The sequence below is a fragment of the Gobio gobio genome (genome assembly GCF_949357685.1).
Source record: "Gobio gobio genome assembly, chromosome: 25".
NCBI lineage: Eukaryota > Metazoa > Chordata > Actinopteri > Cypriniformes > Gobionidae > Gobio > Gobio gobio.
The window spans coordinates 33,680,718-33,701,892 of record NC_137121.1 but is presented as its reverse complement, the minus strand read 5'-3'; the positions used below and the strand labels follow the sequence as shown (position 1 = coordinate 33,701,892).

Sequence of the window (21,175 nt, the reverse complement as noted above, 5' to 3'; positions counted from 1 at the left end):
GTTATTTTAGTCTATGATGTTTTAGATATGGATATTTTTCTTACACAAACGCACACCACTTCGCTACAGAAGGTCTTTATTAACCCCTCGGAGCCGTGTGGAGCAGTTATATGATGGATAGATGCACTTTTACGGACTTCAAAAACGAGGCAACAATTCAGTGCCATTATAAAGCTTGGATTAGCCAGGACTTTTTTAATATAATATTCATTTTTGGGTGAACTAACCCTTTAAATGTGAGGTGCAAGTAATTGCAATTACAGAAAAGTTTGTGATTAATTGCTAATATATATATATATGTGCATATGCATATATGAATTTTATTCTGCAGAAACGCTTTACTCTCACTGCAGTGTGAACAAGTGTCATAGCAGCCGCTGAGAGAACACACAGAGTAACATCATCACATCATCAACACACTCAGATGTGTCTAATATGATCAGCAGAGCTGCGTTACCTCACACTCATGACCGCAAAAGAGGAAGTGGCGCCGGTGACTGTGGCATAATAAAAGTCCCGCTGCTCACGAGGCGTGTGTTGCGTTCATCTTATTAATAGGGGTGCTCCGATTGATCGGCAACCGATCTCGATCGGTCGATATTCGCTTTGGGATGATTGATCGGCGGTCTCCAAAAAGGCCGATCTCATGAACCGATCGCAGCTGACGACACATAAACCCGCACCTGCCGTGAGAGCGAGGGCATGATGTGCAGCGACACCGTCTCATTCTCTTTCCAGCGCGGGTAAAATAATTATAATGCTGAAGGTGAGGTACAATTCATATTTCTATATTAAATAACTTACGTCTCACAGAAAGTTTTCAAATGACTGCGTAAGTTCACAAACAGCGCGAGTGAATCACAGCGTGCGCGCGCTCTCTCTCCCTTCCAAAATGCTCAAATGGCTTCACATCATCGCATCTGCACTAAAATCAAGCTGCACAGTTGACAGGATTTGCCACTTTGCACAATCGAGGCAGTGTTGCATCGTCACTAAAGTTTATCATTTGCATTTATTTTTAAGTCTTGCCAGTGTTCAAACCGCTCAGCACTCGCGCGCTCTCCAGACCGTGAGCGCGCGCCCACACACACACAGGCCATCTCACAAAAAGCTTGCGAGTACAAATTGCGCTGAAATGGTCAGATACACACAAATGTATGTACTAAATGACCGTCTTGACGAGTGTGCACGTAAACCCCGTCGTGACTCGCGAGTGAACGTTTGTGCAACTGCATGTAACCGTATCCGTGTTCGCTCTTAAAGTGACAGCTGTCGAATAAACCGCTGCTGTCTCTGAGTTTCTCTTTGTCTTGTGGTGTTTGATGAACCTTTATGACACTCACTGCTCTTGAATGACTAACTTTTGCAACCTTAAGTGTAAGGATTAATCTAATTTAATTTATTCAGGGAAGACCAATATTAATTTACATTTGATTTCTTATTAAATGTCTTTAGTATTTCTTACCTCAATACTAATGTTAGACCTACCTGAAATTTTGTCTTTAAAAACAAAAATGCACTGCATGATCAAATATTTAGGTGAGATTATTATATACATTTATTTGGGAAAGATGGCCTACAGTAGCCTTAAGTTATCTCATTTTCTAAAATAAACACAAGATCTTGACTCCAGCCTATTTCTACAGTTTTTTTTCTCAATACAGTTAACTTAGAGTTAGTTTCATTTCTACAAATGGTGCAAACTCTGCAAGATTATAGATAAAAGATTGCCATTCCCCTGCCATTCTGTGATCGGCAGTGACCGGCAATCGGCAGATCATGATCTTGGTGATCGGTAATCGGCCCTAAAAATGCTGATCGGAGCATCTCTACTTATTAACAATCGCTCCAGCGGTTCCTCAGCTCCACAACACTCGCTCCTGCTCTGCTTCAGACTACAGTAACGTTAATAATCACATCCATCAACATGATTTCTGCCCGAGTCCTGTCCCGATTCTTTCCCACCGGCTGTGAGCTGAAGACCACATGTCCCAAGATTCTGCACTCAAATGTGCCGTCATCAAACTACACCTTTGTTTTGAATAGGCGACCTCTAGCGGACGGAAAAGTTACATAGTGCACCTTTAAGAATGAAGCTATATTTTTTTGGTTGAGCGTGATGGGCATTTTTCAACATCCCAATCCTACAGACCCCAATAACTCAAAGTGGTACTTACGTTTTCTGCGGGTGCACAAACACGCACTTGGCAGACGTGAATGGTGAAGATGGCGTGAGATCGAGAGCTCTGTACATTCATCTGAGTGCTGGCAGTGGTGCGGGAGAGAGCGCCCAGCTTCAGACACTGCATCATCTGCGAGTAAAGCAGTACACTATAGTCAGAACTGCCATTTTATCAACAATATATGGAAACAACATCTCAGAAAACAAATAATCAACGCCGCTCACTTCTGCCTCTGTGGAGACGGTGCGTGTCGTCACGCCCACAGTGTAGATGCCGCCGCTGGCGTCCTCGTGGATTTTAATATGAGATTTCTGCTTTCTCATCTCCATGTCACGCGTGGTGTCGAAAAGATCCAACACCTCCTCGTTATACAGCTGAAGATACAAATGGGAAAGACAGATCGTACAATATTAATAAAACAATTCATATTGTTGCACTTCCCTAAAGAAACCATAACTATCATATCACAACTTATTTCGGTATTATTTATATACTATTAAAGTATTAATTCACTTTTATTTTTATATTTTTTTAGTTACATTTTAGTTTTAGTATATTGATGTGCCTTTGTCATTTTTATTCATTTTAGTAGTTTGACAATAAATGCTGACAAAAATATATGGAATCCAAGTTGATTTGTCAAATCGTTTTCGATAAACGCGCAAACAAATTTTACGTAGCGGTTGCGAAAACACACTTAAGGCAATATCTCTGCAACGCTTTATCGTATTCAAACCAAACTTGGTACAAGTCATCACAAGCATGACCTGAGGCGACATGCAGCGTTTCAGCACAGCGCCACCTACTGGTCCGGAGATACGAAAAAAATGGCTATTTTTGCTTATAACTTCTGAACAGTTTGTCCAAAAATCTAAAAGTCTCGTTAGATTCAGGACATCATGCCAAGTCGACTGATATCCAATTTGACCATATCGGCCATTTTGAATTATGTGCTAAAATGCTGTATTTTATGAACACATGAACGGATTGTTACTAAACTCGGTATGGGTCATCAGCACGATGCCCTGAAGGAGCCTGAGAAGTTTCAAAGCCACCTAGAGGATAATTTCTTTTTCAAATGCTTATAACTTTGGGTGTGGTTGACTTATTTTCATAGGAGTAACTTATTTTGTTTCCTGAATCCTTGACGAGTCCAACGATACCAGACTTGCCAGGTTTCGGCGTATGGTTTGTGCAGCGTTATAATTTAGCGCTTAAAAAACGTTAGCTGATATCTTCAAAACCGCTAGTCCGATCGAGACGAAACCAGCGGCAGAAATTCGGAAACATTGGTCGATAGTTTGACTTTAATGCCCAAATGTCAAAATATTGATAGTAGGGGTAGTAAAATCGAATCAAAGTCAGGTGTCAGTCATTTTTTACGTGTTTTTTCATATAAATGTCTTTAACTCCAAAACATAATGAGATATTTTCACCAAAATTGACACACATATGTATGGGCTCACTCAGAGGAAACATAAAAAAAACTGTTGGATTGTGCCACTTGGTGGCGCTATAATTAAACAAAACATGAAATTCCCATAGACTACAATGCATTTTTCAGCCTTTTGGCCTAAAATCATCTTAAAATGTGTTTAATTGCTCATTGCTGCAGTTGATCTGACACTGCCAGCCATTTTGGCATGTCTTGTCTTCTTCTTTGCGCTTGGCCCCGGTATTGCTGCTTGTTTTTAAATGTGATCATAAGTACATTTTACCAGTATTGACCATACTTATTATACAATATAAAAAATATGCAGTATAAAAATTATTTTCAAATAAATGCATTTTCTTTATCAAAAAGCCTTTTTCCTTGTAAAAGGGGGGTCGTCTTACAATCCCAACAATACGGTAATTGAATGAATTGATTAAATGTAATAATTTGAGATAATAAGTGATGCATAAGATACATTTAATTTGTTTTTAAAAATGGCTTTATGAAAGGTAAAAATGCAGATAAAATCATTAAATTGATGTCACTGATGCGAACTAACCAAACAAAATATGAATAAAACGTTAGGAGTCAGCTGTCATGGCAGTCCTAAACCTGCCAAAGTACCAGCAAAAAACACACTCCGCAAAATATCGTCTGATCATCGCCATCAACAAAATCTTTTTTGTCAGTGTCACGCGCCCCTAAAGTGAAGCATCCTCCACAAGCACTGTACCTCCAGAAACTGTGCGCTGATCTTGAACTCCGGGACGGGTCGGCCCTGATCTGCCGCCTCCTGGCGTCTCTGCTCCATGCCTTTAAAGAGGTGGCTGACCGCCCGCGGGATGATGCCCAGCTCCTCGTCCAGTATGGCCATGTCAAAGCCCGTGCCCATCGTATACGTCTTCCCTGACCCTGTCTGAGATACAACGCAAAGAGCTGATCCGTGTCCACACAGCAAAACAGATATTCAACTAATACATTTCTAGAATTAGTTTATATAATTATTATTAAAAAAATTGTGCAGGCTGAACCTAATTAAAGTTGTGTTTCAAAATGATGTTATTACATTTTAATAATAAATAAATCCCTGCCATCGATGATAGACTAATCTTATTAGTACAGTTTTTTTGTCTACAGGCTGGAGTTTGATGTGTCTGTCTGGCGGATGAGCGAGAGCGTTGATAAATCTGGATTATTAACCGTGCCAGAGAGAGAGACGGGCAGATATCAGAGCTGTGTGCTGGTGTTTGGGGGAAATCAGCCGTGAAATGCAGGTCACAGGCAACGCCAGCCATAGAGAGAGAACATGAAAAACACATGGATGTAAGAGCAGAGGCCAAATCTAAACTCCTTTAACCTGTAATGTCACCTGTGGGACAATAAATCACCAGAAGCAGCGTAAAGTTAAAACTATTATTTTAAGGGTGGGACTGATTGGAGAAGGACCTGGCCTGCAGAACGGGCCCATACCTCCTCCGATCGGTCGTCTTTCATAAGCATACATGATAGGAAATGCGTTCTAAGTTGCTTCACTGTAATGCAGAGTTGAAGTAGAGAATCACTAATAAAATATTACTCCAGTAAAAGAGGTTTCTAATATTACACAAATAAGACAAACCTAAAATACACTATATTGCCAAAAGTTTTGGGACGCCTGCCTTTACGTGCACATGAATGACATTCCATTCTTAATCCGTAGGGTTTAATATGGAGTCGGCCCACCCTTTGCAGCTCTAACAGCTTCAACTCTTCTGGGAAGGCTTTCCACAAGGTTTAGGAGTGTGTTTATGGGGATTATTGACCATTCTTCTAGAAGCGCATTAGTGAGGTCAGGCACTGATGTTGGACGAGAAGGCCTGGCTCTCAGTCTCTGCTCCAAAGCTGTTCTATCGGGTTGAAGTCAGGACTCTGTGCAGGACAGTCAAGTTCCTCCACACCAAACTCGCTCATCCATGTCTTTATGGAGCGACACTTTGTGCACTGGTTCAGTCATGTTGGGACAGGAAGGGGCCATCCCCAAACTGTTCCCACAAAGTTGGGAGCATGAAATTGTCCAAAATGTCTTGGTACGCTGAATCATTGAGAGTTCCTTTCACTGGAACTAAGGGGCCAAGCCCAACCCCTGAAAAACAACCCCACACTATAATCCCCCTCCACCAAACTTTACACTTGGCACAATGCAGTCAGGCAAGTCCCGTTGTCCTGGCAACCGCCAAACCCAGATTCGTCCATCGGATTGCCAGACAGAGAAGCGTGATTGGTCACTCCAGAGAACACGTCTCACTGCTCTAGAGTCCAGTGGCGGCGCGCTTTACCCCACTGCATCCCACGCTTTGCATTGCACTTGGTGATGTAAGGCTTGGATGAGCTGCTCGGCCATTGAACCCCATTCCCTGAAGCTCTACACACTGTTCTTGAGCTCATCTGAAGGCCACATGAAGTTTGGAGGTCTGGAGCGATTGACTCTGCAGAAAGTTGGCGACTTCTGCACACTGTGACCCTCAGCATGCGCTGACCCGGGCCCGCTCTGTGATTTTACATGGCCTACCACTTTGTGGCTGAGTTGCTGTTGTTCCCAATTGCTTCCACTTTGTTATAATCCCACTAACAGTTGAGCGTGGAATATTTAGTAGTGAGGAAATGTCCCGAATGGACTTATTGCACAGGTGTCAACCGATCACGGTCCCACGCTTGAGTTCTCTGAGCTCCTGAGAGCGACCCATTCTCTCACTAATGTGTGTAGAAGCGTCTGCAGGCCTAGTGCTGGATTTATACACCTGTGGCCATGAAGTGATTGAACACCTGAATTCAGTGATGTGGAGGGGTGTCCCAATACTTTTTAGCCTGGGGAAACCCAGACAACTTCCGGCAAATTTAGATTTGCTCTGCAAGCAGTCTGGCAACAAGCCCATTTCTAATCCCTAGAAATCGTGGCACCAATTAGAAACGTTGGGGCGGGCTTTACACGATGACGTCAGCACAGCGAGGTTGAAGCAGTCAAGCAGATTTGCCGCCGTGGAGCATCACTCGTTCGAATCAGCTATCTTGCTATCAGCTGTTTTAAGCGATTTAAACTTTTCCTTTTCGTTAAAACCCGAGCAAAGAACAACACTCGAAGCCTTTATATCTAAAAAAGATGTTATCGCTGTCTTACCGACTGGATTCGGCAAAAGTCTGATACCAGCTTGCTTGTCTTCGCGAGAGCCCTCTGGTAGTGTTAATGTTTTACAAAATATAGTTTTAAGTCCTTTTCAGGCGAGAATGTAGTTGTTTAAAGCTCAAATCTGTGGTTTATTTATAAAAAGAGCGCCTTTTTTAAAATTTGATCTGCCGTTTTCGGAGTTGTGAGCTCCAGTGGTTCAGCGGCGCTCAATTGCTCAACCCCACCGAGAGGCGCCTTTCCTCGGCCAGTCCTTCTGCCGTCTGCCGCTGGCTCTGATGTCTCTGTAGTGGTTAAACCGTCTCGTCTTGTGTAGATCTAATGGCTGATCTTTGCTCTCATTAATCTATAATTTGTTCCCAGACAGATCGTTTTGTCTGAGGGCAAAATGAAGTTTCATAACTTTATATTTTTAAGCTATTAAACTTTACCGTTGTAGTCTCCTAGCGCTGACTTTGACTGAATTGCTTTATTTATTGTATAGCTTCTTATACCTTTTACTTACTTTTATAATTGCTATTGATGATCACACATAAACTGACATTTAACAAAAAGAGACTGGGTTGTGTTTTATGTCATATTTAATTTATTACAGTGATAATCATAGCCTATATTATGCCTATATTATGTGTGTTTTTTTTTATGTAAACGAAAAGAGGCTGGGTTTTTTAGATTTCGTTTTGTTATAAACATGCATTGAAGATAATATGCATTGCCTGCACTACATATACAAATATATACAGTGATACTGTCAAGAGCATAGTAGGCGGACTAGTGTCCTCCCGTCCTCGGGAGTTCGTTCTCCGGAGTCAAACTTGGCACGGACGCAAGTCAGAAATTTGCGTACGAAATATGTCATAAAACACCACTGCCTCATTTCATAAAAAAAATAAAAAATCTTAAACATAATAGCCACACGAATGTGGTTCAGGCAACGCGTAGCTAGGCCTACATTGATTATCTTATATATTTATAATAAAACGAAGTATAAAACACCCTGCCTCTTTTCGTTTACATTTCAAAAATAATATATTAAACATTAATATGTGGTTTAGGTAAGGTGACCAGATTTCTGAAATGGAAACCGGGGACATTTCCTATTTGAGAACACAAGTACAGACAAGAACGCATATTGAGAAACGGCCAGTCAGATGTTTCTCCGTCGCTCTGCATACGTCATCTCCCTCATCGCTCTGATTGGTTTTAGGTCTATCCAATTGCGCCGAGAGGCATTTGAGCGACGCCCCTTTGGAAATGATTTGTCTATGAAGCTTTGCCAGACCATAACTCAGTTACTACTGAGAATGGTCTGGTTTTAACCAGGCTAAATACTTTTGGCAATATAGTGTAGGTTAGAGCTCAGTCCCACATTATTATGAATTATTAGGAGATCTGAGTATCATATTACTCCAGGATATTGGCTCATTTGAGCGGGAAAAGAACAAATCAAGTGTTTATTGTTCACTTGACTCGCTTATTGCAAGTTTAATCTTCTGGATCAGTTGAATTCGCAAATGAATGATGTTATTTGTGAACCAGTTGATTGAAAAGAATCAGCTCAAGAGATTTGCTCACGAAACGGACATCACTATCAGGTTTCTTCACTTTAAATTAATGAGGAACCACGTTTTTTTCCTGAAATGAAGTGGAGGAAAGTCTGACATTACGCTTTTTCAATGTAATTAGTTTCATAGAAACTAAATTAACAAGGCAGACACATTTATCATTTATCATACAACTGCACCCGACACCTTCCGTTAAATGAGTGCGTCTTGCCATGTTATTTAAATTAAAGTGATACTAATACATCTGTCATACTACTATTTCATGTCATGCTATGGTGATATGAAGTAATCATATTTCATGAATCATTTAATTCATAGTTCATTCCTCAACCTGAAGACCTGATCCTCCTCCTGTGGAAAATCAACCAAAACATTTGTTTATATGTTGGTGTTGCCTAAAGACTAGTTTAATTTAGCAAAACAAACATTTCAGGGACATGGCGAGATACAGGTTAATGTTTTTAAAAGGCTTTCTTAACAGCTCTTCCAGTTCATATAGATTTGAACGACATATACTACACCGACTCACACACATTTCCTATCATGTATGCCTATGAAAGACAATCGAGCCAATCAGAGTAGGTATGAGGCGGAGTGACACGTGCAGCCCCGCCCAGTTCTGCAGGCAGGTGTACTTGTGATTGGATGCTCCATATGACAGATGGTTTGAGGGGAGGGGCTGAAAAACAAGAAGGTCTTAAAGGCACAGTAGCAAAAACAGCTTGTTTAATTGTAGGAGTCAGACAACTCAAAGCTTCCCCGTTTTATTGAAACCAAGCTCAGAAAACAACTTGTTTTAGATTTTGTCACATTAAGACGAAATAGTGAGACGAAAGACCTCTGCAAAATCAGAGGTCTAACTCCGCCCACTGGTGTGTTAGTGAGATGACGAGGAGAGAAGAGATACAGGATCACTGGACAAAAAATAGCATTACCTTCCAAAGGATCCTAATGCTAGGAATGTGCTTATTTATTTTCAACAACGTGAATGTCTCAGTTGAGAATTGTTTGTTTGTTTTTGGTACATTTCACTGTGGATTCTTTGGTAAATCAGTGATGAATTTACGATATGAACTCGCCACAAAATGTAAGTACTGTAACGGTTCACTCGATATTGCGTCAGTAGCCTCGGCTCCTGGAGATAGACGGGGACGTGTGACCCTGATCAGACTGTTTAAATGAGAACGCAAAAGGCCTTTTCACATAAACAAGCATGTGATATAAGACTTGGTGAAAGACACAAACCTGTCCATAGGCAAATATAGTGGCATTATAACCCTCAAAACATCCTTCGATGAGTTTCTCAGTGCAGTTGGCATAGACGGCGTCCTGCGTCGAGTCCATGTCAAACACATAGTCATACGTGAAGGCCTTGTCCTTTCCCAGAACCACCTGGGGTTCGCCAGGGGTCACAAACGTACAGATGTGACATCCTTCGATCTTTTCCTTTGCCAGCTGAGGACGAATCCTGTGACAGAGAGAGAGAGAGAGAGAGACATGAAATGTACAAAAATAGCATGCCCAGTCAGACGCTGAATAACAATGAGAACCTCCTGATGTGTTGATAAAGTGCAAATTAGTCACTTAAAATAAGCCTAGAATCACTGGGTGTCTCACTGCACACAATAAAATGTCTAGAAATGTTTTCCTTCAAACGATGAAATATTTTTCAGCTTGACCTAAACAATACTTCCTCACAATCAGCAAGATACAGAGGAACCAAGATCCGATACACACTTGCTTCTAGCCACACAAGGTTGATTTTACATGTTTTGACCATTTTTATTGATTTCATATTATGAAACAAGCGTTGCAGTTTTATAATAACCATGGAAAATTCACTATAATAGGAAAATTCATAAATTTTCCATTAAAAGTAGATTAGATTCAACTTTATTGTCATTACACAAGTACAAGTACAAGGCAACGAAATGCAGGTTAGGTCTAACCAGAAGTGCAATAGCAGCAAGTGCAGGATATACAACGTTTGCATAAGTGCAGGACATGGATATGTACTGAATATATATAATATATCTATAAATAGAGAGATGGTTATTACTATAAACAGAATTTACAGGTGAATATGTACAGTGAATAATATACAGATGGCTATTACTATAAACAGAATTTACAGGTGGATATGTACTATGAATATAATATAATATACAGATGGCTATTACTATAAACAGAATTTTACAGATAGAGGTATACAATGATATGTTAGGCTAAAATGAGGAATATGGCAGTGGATTAAGGTAGTGCAATAAATTATGGACAGAAGCTATCCGAAAAAACTGTAAAAGTGCAGTGGAAAGTGATTGCATATTACAGTTAGAAGTACGGTGCAAAATGCAAATGTAAACAGTAGGTACTGTAAAAACAGTCGGCAGTGCAAATGAGCATAATCCAGTTAAGGTATGGTAGTGCAAAATGCAAATGTAAACAGTAGGTACTGTAAAAACAGTCGGCAGTGCAAATGAGCATAATCCAGTTAAGGTATGGTAGTGCAAAATGCATAAGTAAAAAGTTGTGACTGTAATAAACAGTCGGTAGTGCAAATAACAAAGTGAAGGCAGATGTGAGGTAGGAGTTAGCAGTATATGAGGGGAGTGGATCAGCGGGGGTTCGAGTTCAATAAAGAGACAGCTCTGGGGAAAAAACTGTTCTTTAGTCTGCTGGTCCTGGTCCGGTGGATCCTGAAACGTAGATTCTGTACTCGTTCCGAGCCCGAATCCAGGATCCGTTCCAGGAAACGCAAGATGGCGCCGCCGTGCTCGGTCGCCGTTCAGGTCGCTCCGCTAAGACTTTGCTTTTATTTATTATTCTACTCTCTTTTACTCTCTATTTTTTCCAACGGATCATCTGCTTTGATCTGTTACGACAGCAAAACACTTCTGGAAATTGGTTACCGCTACACTGACCTGTTTCAGGACACTTTCTCCAATCTTCCATCTGATATTCGCCGGGACGCCGAGTTGAACAATGGCCACTCGAGTCGACGGCGAAGATTCAAAAAACACCGCGGGAAACGCGCTGGGATCCGCAACAGACTGAGAAAAAGAGCATTCAGCCCTCCTCTCCCGAGCATTTTGCTCGCAAATGTCCAATCCTTGGAGAATAAGATGGACGATCTTAGAGCCAGGATAAGTTTTCAACGGGACATGAGAGACTGCAACATCTATTGTCTGTCCGAAACATGGCTCACGCCAGCGGTCCCGGATACAGCCGTGACGCCGTCCGAGAACTTCTCTGTTTTTCGGATGGACAGAACAGCCGAGGCCGGGAAATCTAAAGGCGGTGGAGTGTGTTTCATGATAAACAAGAAATGGTGCGATCCTAGGAACATCTCCATTCTTTCGCGATCCTGCTCGCCTCACTTGGAACATTTAACTCTCATGTGCCGGCCTTTCTACCTGCCGAGGGAGTTTTCCTCGGTCATCGCCACTGCCGTTTATATTCCACCACAGGCAGACACGGGGCTGGCTTTATCTGCCCTCCATGATGTGACCAGCGGCTTCATAAACAAACACCCCGACGCTGCTTTCATCGTCGCGGGTGATTTTAACAAAGCTAACCTAAAGAAAGTATTGCCAAACTTTCACCAGCATGTCTCCTGTCCCACACGAGGAGCAAACACACTGGATCATTGCTACTCTCCGTTTAAGAACGCCTACAAAGCTCGTTCACAGCCAGCTTTTGGCAAATCGGACCATGCCGCCATTTTCCTCACACCGGAATATAAACAAAGGCTCGTTCAAGAGCCCCCGGTGAGGAGGGAAGTCAAACGCTGGTCATCCCATTCAGAGATCACGCTACAGGCAGCTCTTGATGACGTCGACTGGGACATGTTCCGCGCGAGTTCTGAAGACGTCAGCGAGTTCACAGAAGTGGCGCTCTGCTTTATCAACACACTGACAGAGCAAGCCACACAAACATTAACTATAACGTCCTTCCCTAATCAGAAACCGTGGGTGGACAGTTCAATCCGCACTGCAGTTAACACGCGCACTATCGCGTACAATGCCGGTCTCCAAACGGGGGATATGAGGGAGTACAAAGCTTCATGTTACGCCCTCCGGCGCGCCGTTAAAGCCGCAAAACTCCGCTATAAAGACAGAGTGGAATCTCATTTCCAACTCAACGACTCCCGGCGGATGTGGCAGGGACTGAGGACCATCTGTGCTTTTGGAACTAAATCCTCTGCAGAGGTGAGAGCTGATCCGTTGCTGGTGAACGAGTTAAACTCTTTCTACGCTCGCTTTGATGGTAATCGCGGCAGCGCGACTCCGGCGAGTGACGCGTCAGAGAGAGTCCCTCAGAGCAGCAACGGTCACGTGATCTCTGTCTCGGAGGACGAGGTTCGGAGGGCACTCAAACGTGTGGATGTCAGGAAAGCTGCTGGGCCGGATGGTATTTCAGGTCGTGTTCTGCGGTCCTGTGCTGATCAGCTCGCAGGGCTCTTTACATCCATATTCAACGAGTCCCTTGCTACATCTGTTGTCCCCACCTCTTTCAAACGATCCTCCATCATCCCTGTACCTAAGATCAGTAAACCCTCTTGCCTAAATGACTATCGTCCAGTGGCTCTCACATCTTTAGTCATGAAGGTCTTTGAGAGACTCATTAAAAACAACATTTGCTCCTCCATTCCTGTCACTTTGGACCCTCTTCAGTTTGCCTATCGTCCCAATAGATCGACTGAAGATGCCATTTCTCACGTCCTTCACTCCTGCCTCACTCACATCGACAGCAAAAGTGGGAACTATGTCAGGCTGCTATTTATTGACTATAGCTCAGCCTTTAACACCATAGTTCCCATTAAGCTAACACACAAACTCCTGGATCTAGGCCTGAATTCTTCTCTCTGCCTCTGGATTGAAGATTTCCTCACTGGCAGACCCCAGGCGGTGAGAGTAGGCCAGTTCACCTCCACCTCCATCACCCTGAGTGTTGGAGCTCCACAGGGCTGTGTGCTGAGTCCCCTGCTCTACTCTCTCTACACCCATGACTGTTTGTCCACACACAGCTCCACCTCGATCATCAAGTTTGCTGATGATACTGTTGTCCTGGGTCTCATCTCCAACAACAATGAGACGGCATACTTGGACGAAGTGGAGCAACTGACATCATGGTGCCAGGACAACTGTCTCTCTCTGAATGTTAACAAGACCAAAGAACTGATTGTGGACTTCAGGAAGAGACACCATTGGTCATACTCCCCTCTCATGATCAGCGGGACACCGGTAGAGAGAGTGAGCAGCTTCAAATACCTGGGTGTGAACATCTCCGAGGATCTGACCTGGACTACACACATCCAGACACAGGTGAAAAAAGCCAGGCAAAGACTGTACCACCTGCGCCAGCTGAGGAAATTCAGGGTTTCACCAGCCATCCTGAAAACTTTCTATCGAGGGGCGATAGAAAGTGTCCTGACTCAGTGCATCACAGCGTGGTACGGGAACAGCACCAGTCACGATTCCAAAGCCCTGCAAAGAGTGGTGCGCTTATCCGAGCGCATCTCAGGCTCAGCTCTCCCGTCTCTGCAGGACATCTACACCAAACGCTGCAGAGGTAGAGCTACTAAAATCATCAGAGACATTAATCACCCTGCAAACTCTCACTTCACCCTGCTGCCATCTGGTAAGCGCTTCCGTAGCCTGATGGCAAAGACTGAAAGACTCAGGAGGAGTTTCTTCCCCCAGGCCATCAGACTCCTGAACTCAGTCACGTGACTTCACTTCACCCCGCACACGCATAAACATCCAGTTTAAACATTAACATCCACATACTGCCATTGCACTGCACTTTACTTTCCTATTGTTACTGCGTAACAACCTGTAATAAACCTTGCACATTATACTTCTTTATATATACATATATATATATTTATGTTAACCACTTATTTCTAAGTCTACAGTTTATCTCACTTATCATATCCACTTATTTTTTTATATTTTTATATTTTAATTTTTATATTTTTATTTTTATCTTATTTCCTATTTTTATCTTTTACTTGATTTATTTATAATTCTACTTATGTTAATACTTTTTATTCTAATTTTATTCTATTTCTATTTTAATTTCTTGTAACTGTTATTTGCACTGTCCATGGAGCGGACCTGTTTACATTTCACTGCCAGTTGTATATTGTGTATATAACTGTGTATGTGACAAATAAAACTCTTGAATCTTGAATCTTGAATGATATGGGTTTTTGGGGGCCTATATTAGGGAGTAAAGAAATTCTGATACCGATATATTGGCCGATATATTCTTTATGTGTATATTATAGTAAAGTACCAGCCAAAAGTTTGTACACACTTTCCCATTGGCGTCCAAACTTTTGATAGGTACTGTATATATTATACAGTATGTACATAATACATACAACAGAACAAACATACAAATGAAAAAACAGTTAATCTTCACCGTATAAATATAGATTAACCATTATTAAAGTTATTCAGTCAAGAGCAGTGAGTGATTTTTTTTTATTTTATTTTTTAATCTCGTCTTTTATGAGAAAACGCTTCCCTGCCATTGATGATTTCTGTGTTTTCACTGTTACACGGTAGGGGGGTGCTATTACACATGTCCTGAACGAGTGCAGAATCTCCTGATCAAAACACAGGGCGAAGAAGAAGCAGAAACAAGCGATATCATATAAGATGCATATGAAAAATAACGTGATCATTCACATTAAACAGCATATAAATCAAAACGGCTGTAAACATATTCTGTGGGCCATGAAACTTAAATGCTTGCGGTGACTGGCAAATTTCACGTTTATGTTCACTTAAGACCTAACAGACTATGTTGCCCTTTTGAGTTAATTTTGTGTGAATATTCGCGCGCTGTGAGACGCGTGGACATGCTTGGGAGCGCGTTCATATCCGCGGCATTTACGCCGATGCCTACATATCTGCGACAGGCTCATATCAACGCGAGAGAGACGCGGTACTACCCATTTCATATACAAAGATGTCAGCCAATCACAGCAGTGGGCGTTTATACTAAAGTCTCACAGCAGAGCAGACACGCCCATCAAACAGAGCTAAAATCAGGGCAGGAAAATGCCTTCAATTTCTAAATTATGACCATGCTTTATATAAAAATCATTATACGTGCACCACAGGAAACATTATACAACAATAAAACAATGCAGTTCATGACCCCTTTAATATTTCACCGACAATCACCAACCAGTAGCAAAAGTGATGCTTGGCTTTTAAAAACACCACTAAATAGAGACACTGATGTCACTTTCTGTGTGTGCACCTGACAGCAGAGGCTGAGCCTTCACTCTGACTGTGAGAGGCACTTTTGTTCAGAGCACAATTCACTGACAGAGGCACAGAGAGAGTATTGTGTGTGTGTTTGATACTGGATCTTTCCTGTATTACACACAAGACAGTGAGACGGAAAGAGAGAGACAGATATGTGGGTGACAGACACATGAGCAGAGGATGGGTTAGAGCCTGTATTGTTTGTTTCAAACCAGAACATCACACAATTCATAATCACAGTTCTATAATGGGTAACATTCAAAAAATATAAAGAACAGAATGAAAAGTGTGTCATCATTCACTAACCTTTGCATCTGCTCTAAGAAGCAATATCTGATCTTTGCAGGTCTGAATGATTCATTCAGAATATGGAAAAGAATGGACAGGATATTCTTCAAAAAATACACCATTCATGTTGTACAGAAGAAAGGCATACAACATAACATCATAAACAGTTTTAATCTATCCACCCATTGTCCTGCTGTTATCCAGGACCAGGATCTCGTGGCAGCAGGGTAAGTCCAAACATCCTTTGCCCTGGCAACTTCCCCCAGCTCCTCCTGAGGATCCCAAAGGGGTTCCCAGGACAACTGACCAATATAATCCCTCCAGCATGTCCCAGGTCTGACCTTGGTCTCTTCCCAGTTGGACATGACAGGAGCACAGGGAGGAATCCTGATCAGATGCCCAAACCACTTAAACTGGCTCATTTTTACAGGGAGGAGCAGGAGCTTTACTCCAGAGTCTCTCCCGGATGTTATAGCTTCCCACCCCATCTCTCAGGGTTAGCCCAAACATCCTCCTAAGAAAATGTATTTTAGCTGATTGTGCCCGCAATCACATTCTTTCAGTCATTACCCAAAGTTCATGATCATAGATGGGGGGTCAAATAATAGATCAACTAGTACACTTAAGAGCATAAGAGTGCAATCCAACTCTTGCCGGGGACGATAATGTCATGCTCGCATAGTTGGACGCTTGAACATTTTGAGTTTACTCGCTTCATTCACGCGTGACATTCACTTCACAACAGATGCGAATTTGCATCATGGAAGGGGCTTCTGCCAGGCGGCTCCAGTCTCATTGCGAAATGGCTGACATGGATTATTTTAAAATATGGCGAATAAGCTCAATTTGCTGGCTTTAGCTAGCTTGTAGTCTCAATACGTGTGCATATATATATATATAGAGCTCAAATTGAGTAAAAAGTGCTTTTTACAACTTACCAGAATGTCCGACCTCCTTACTCACTTTCTTCCAAGGAAGATTCTTTTTATTCCTGTTTCTATAAAGTACGAAGATGTATCGTACAGCTCAGGGTATCCACATTAGGGATGCACCGAATCCAGATTTTTGGGGTTCGGCCGAATACCGAATCCATTGGTTAAGATTCGGCCGAATCCGAAACCGAATACCGAATTCTACTCCCATCCTCAGTCCATTATCACAGTAAACACATTAACGAAGGAAACAACGTCCACAGTAGTGTAGAGATGCTATTGACCATTTAACCGTTAACCGAAAGTAATAAATTTGACCGATAAATACTACCAGTTTAAATGTTTTTAACGCTTTTTTGTTTGTTTGTTTTTTGATGCATGGTTAAGAAAAATATGCTGTATAGCGTTATTTGTTCACTCACGGAGCGCGTCGACATGTGCAACCACAAACCAGATATATCTTGCAGAATGAAGCAATGGAAAAGCTTACTGTGTGGGACCATTTAGACAGAAAAATACAGCAGTAGCACAAGCTCTGACTGGTGGAAAGCAAATGAACGGCGCTTCCCGAGGCTGGCCGCTCTAGCGAGGCGTTATCTCTGTATTCCCAGGACATCAGGTCCATCTGAAGTCTTTTAGTGTGGTTTTGGTCAAGTTTACTAAAGTAAACATTGTCGCGTATGTTCTTCTCGCCGCTGTTTCCTGATGGTTTATAGAAAAATTACCCCGAGTCGTCCTCTGTCGTTTAAAAGAACAACACAACGGAGAGCGCAGGAGACGTGAGCGCGCGCGCTGTGGAGACAGAAGGATTGCGGTTGTTTTGTGCCGCGGGTTTAACTGTCAACTGGGCTGTGCTCCAGACTAACCCACATCACTTAGACATGTTACTTAAAAAACAAACAAACAAACAAAAAACATACAAGGTGTGGATTGAGGTAACCTAGACCTTCAATTTTTATTTGACAAAAAAAAGAAAAACGATTCCGGTTCTTCAAAGCTTACGGATTCAGTGTATTTTCGTTTTGTCATCTTAATTTGGTAATTATTTCAGTGAAAAATATTTAGTGTAGGCCTATGTATTTTTTATTTATTTTTATATTTTATCTGATCTCTATGCGGCTGTTTGCACGGTGAAATAAAAATACATTTTGGCTGCTGTCTGGAGATTCCTTCATGCACAACTCGTATTCTCTCGGATGTTTCATACGTAAATGTTTTAACAGCGGCTGTTGTTTAGGGTCCTTGTCATCACAAATCGTGAACTTGAATGCTACTGCCACGTTTTCTGTTCATGAGTTCCATTTTCACTTTCAAAGGCGGCATCATTACGTTTGACCAGCGGAGCGCGCATAGTGCAAGCCTAGGGTTCGGGTTCAGTGGAAAAAAATTCTGAGGTTCGGCAGAAACCGAACCCCGTCAAAAAGCCCAATATTCGGCCGAATCTGAACCCGAATCCTGGATTCGGTGCATCCCTAATCCACATATAATTTTGTCCTCATTGTTGTCATTACTAGAGCAAGTTCCTGATTGGTTAACGCGGCGCGAATATCCGGCAAAGTTCCGATTTTTCAAATCATGCATTACGCGCATCCAAAGCCCGAAACGTTCAATTTGCAATTCACGCCGCAGAATTTCCATTCGCGTTTTTGCATTGACTTAACATGTGAAGCCGCGTTTCCACCGCAGGAACTTTCCCCAGGAACTAGGAACTTTGGGGTGGTACTCTGTGTGTTTCGACCGCAGGAACCGGGGTCTAAATGAAGTTCCGGGTAAATATTTCCCCCTCCAAACGGCCCTGCTCCCGGGGTAGTACTTTTTCAAAGTTCGGGAACTTTTGGGGGTGGGACTTGGGCGCTGAACATGCTGATTGATTGAACTCACGCAGCGTTTTATTTCAACCGGCATTTTTAAAAGTCTTTTGCGAGGTTTCTTCGTTCTGCGTTCAGTAAATATCAGTCTTGCTCTTTCTGTCTGATGGCGCGCGTTCGTCTCAGCAATCTCACGGTCAATGTCCGTAATAGCTGATAATAACATACGTTGTCTTATTTTAAATCTGGCTTTACGAGCTTTCAGAATACGCTTTAGTATCAGTGCTCGTCTCTTTTCCGCCGTTTTGTTAATGACCTCCTTATTAAAACAATACATATCTACCAAAAGCAGCGCTGCTTGCATCTCCTTCATACTTGTTATTGTTGCAGAGAGTATCGCGTAAAAATTATTATTGTCGTCGCTGACTGGGAGGAGCAGCCGCGCGCAGTCCCACGTCTCTGGACTAATTTGCCTAATCTTCCCGGTACTTTAGACCGCAGTGGAAACGCAGGCAGTAGCAGGGGGGGGGTCCTGTAAAAAAAGTTCCTGGTACAAATTGTTCCGGGTAATTTCGGTGGAAACGCGGCTTAAATCACGCACTATTACAATACCTTTGCTTCACCACAACGGTCCGGTACTACAACAGCATTACTGCCGCTGCTGCACCTATCTGACTATCAATCTTCAGCTCTGAACTGCCTTCACTTGTGAACAAGACACCAAGATGCCTCCATTTGGGAAGCAACTCACTCCCTACATGATGTGGGAGAATAATTTTCTGGCTGTGAACCGCGGCTTCAGATTAGGAAGTGCTGACCAATATTAACAAGCAAGGCAAACAAGTTCCCGTCCTGACTTACAACAGCCTGGAACAGCCCAAGCTTCTCCCATCTAAGCCAGCAACAACCTTTCAGCCACAGCTCGAAGCAACCGCTTCCATGGTGGAGGCTTTGAATGGAGCTCACTTGGATTCCATGTCTCCTTAGGATGATGGAATAGCTTTTTTGGAGGTAGGAGTTAAAGATCTTCCAGGCAGAATTATCTGCCAAATGTTCCCAGTTCACCTACACGATTCTCCAACTCACCACCTGGTGGCAATCAGTTGACAGCTATGCTCCTCTCTTTAACAAGTGTTCAAAAAGATATGGCCGAAGATCCAATGATGCAACACTCATAGGTCAATCTATCTAAGGTAGTCTAGAAACGGGTACACCTATGAACCACCTTATGTTCAAACATTGTGTTTGTTATGGTCATTCCTTGCTGAGCACAGAAGTCCAATAACAGAACACCACGGGGTTCATATCAGGCAAATGTTGCTGCCAATCACTCCATTCCAGGTTTCTCCGTTGTCACCAACAGGGCCCGTTAAAGTTGCAAGAAGTACTACAGAGTCCCCAGGTGGTACCTCTTCCAGAGCCACAAAAAGGGTCTCCAAGAAGACTGGATACTCTGAAATCTGGTTTGGCACGTGAGCACAGAACACAGTCAGCGTCTTCCACTCTGCAACATGAGGCAATTGAGGCAAACCTCTTGTCCACAGGATTAAACTTCAAAACCGTGGTGATCAGTCAGGGACTTGTGAGTGTTCCAAAACCTGTTGGACACCTTTCCTCCTGAGCAACTGCAGTGAAGGAGAGTCCAACCCCAATCCAGGAGTTTGGTTCCAGAGCCGAAACTGTGTGTGGAGGTGAGGCCAATTATATCTAGTTGGTATCGCTCAACCTCTTGCACCAACTCAGAGTCCTTCCCCACCAGAGAGGTCACATTCCATCTACCACATTCCATGTTTCCGCAACTAAGGACCTGTCTGCACTGGCCCCCTATTTGCCTGCCACCCTTGGTCTTCTTCTTCGGTTGTCCAAAATCCGACGTCCACACCTTTAACGCAAGATCTTTGATGGCTGAACAGTCCTATCCTGGACCCACAAGCTCTATTGCAGGTGGGGCATATATGTGTGATGGTGGTGGTAGCTGTGGCAGCCATGGCTGTATTTCTCCCTGCTCACTTCTGATGTCTTCTGGTTGTCCTCTCCATCTCTAGCTTATGAGCCCCATCTCTACACAGCTGTCGCCTGATGGTACAGTCAGCAGCAATATCCTCCAGGTCCTCAGCTTTCGAGGCCCAGAAAAGCAGCAAAGACATCGTTAAAATAGTCCATGTGCCTACAGTGGTTCAACCTTAATGTTATGAAGCGATGAGAATACTTTTTCTGCAAAAAACAAAAGGAGGACTGACACAGGAGACTGACACAGACGAGAAGAAATTGTTGAATAAAGTCGTTATTTTTGTTTTGTAAAAGTATTCTCGTTGCTTCACAACATCAAGTTTGAACCATCGTAGTCACATGGACTATTTTAATGCAATGACATTGCCGTCTATGGATGGTTCAAAAACCTCACGGATTTCATTAAAAATATCTTAATTCGTGTTCCGAAGATGTGACGATACCAGCATTTTTGTAGTACTGACTCCCGAGTATATTCAGTACCCGCAGCTGCGTTCAGTCGCTTCCG

The 21,175-nt window shown here is 42.7% G+C and overlaps 1 protein-coding gene across 1 annotated transcript in view; it reads right to left on the bottom strand.

The window, feature by feature from the left end:
* Positions 1–21,175, bottom strand: part of kif21a (kinesin family member 21A) — a 117,936-nt gene that overhangs the window by 73,570 nt on the left and 23,191 nt on the right. Inside the window, exons 2-5 of the mRNA XM_079809771.1 lie at positions 9,589–9,811; positions 4,352–4,534; positions 2,408–2,557; positions 2,178–2,312 (exon numbers count right to left, since the gene is read on the bottom strand). Coding sequence (XP_079665897.1) covers positions 2,178–2,312; positions 2,408–2,557; positions 4,352–4,534; positions 9,589–9,811 — 691 coding nt within the window. The remainder of the gene's footprint in view (positions 1–2,177; positions 2,313–2,407; positions 2,558–4,351; positions 4,535–9,588; positions 9,812–21,175) is intronic.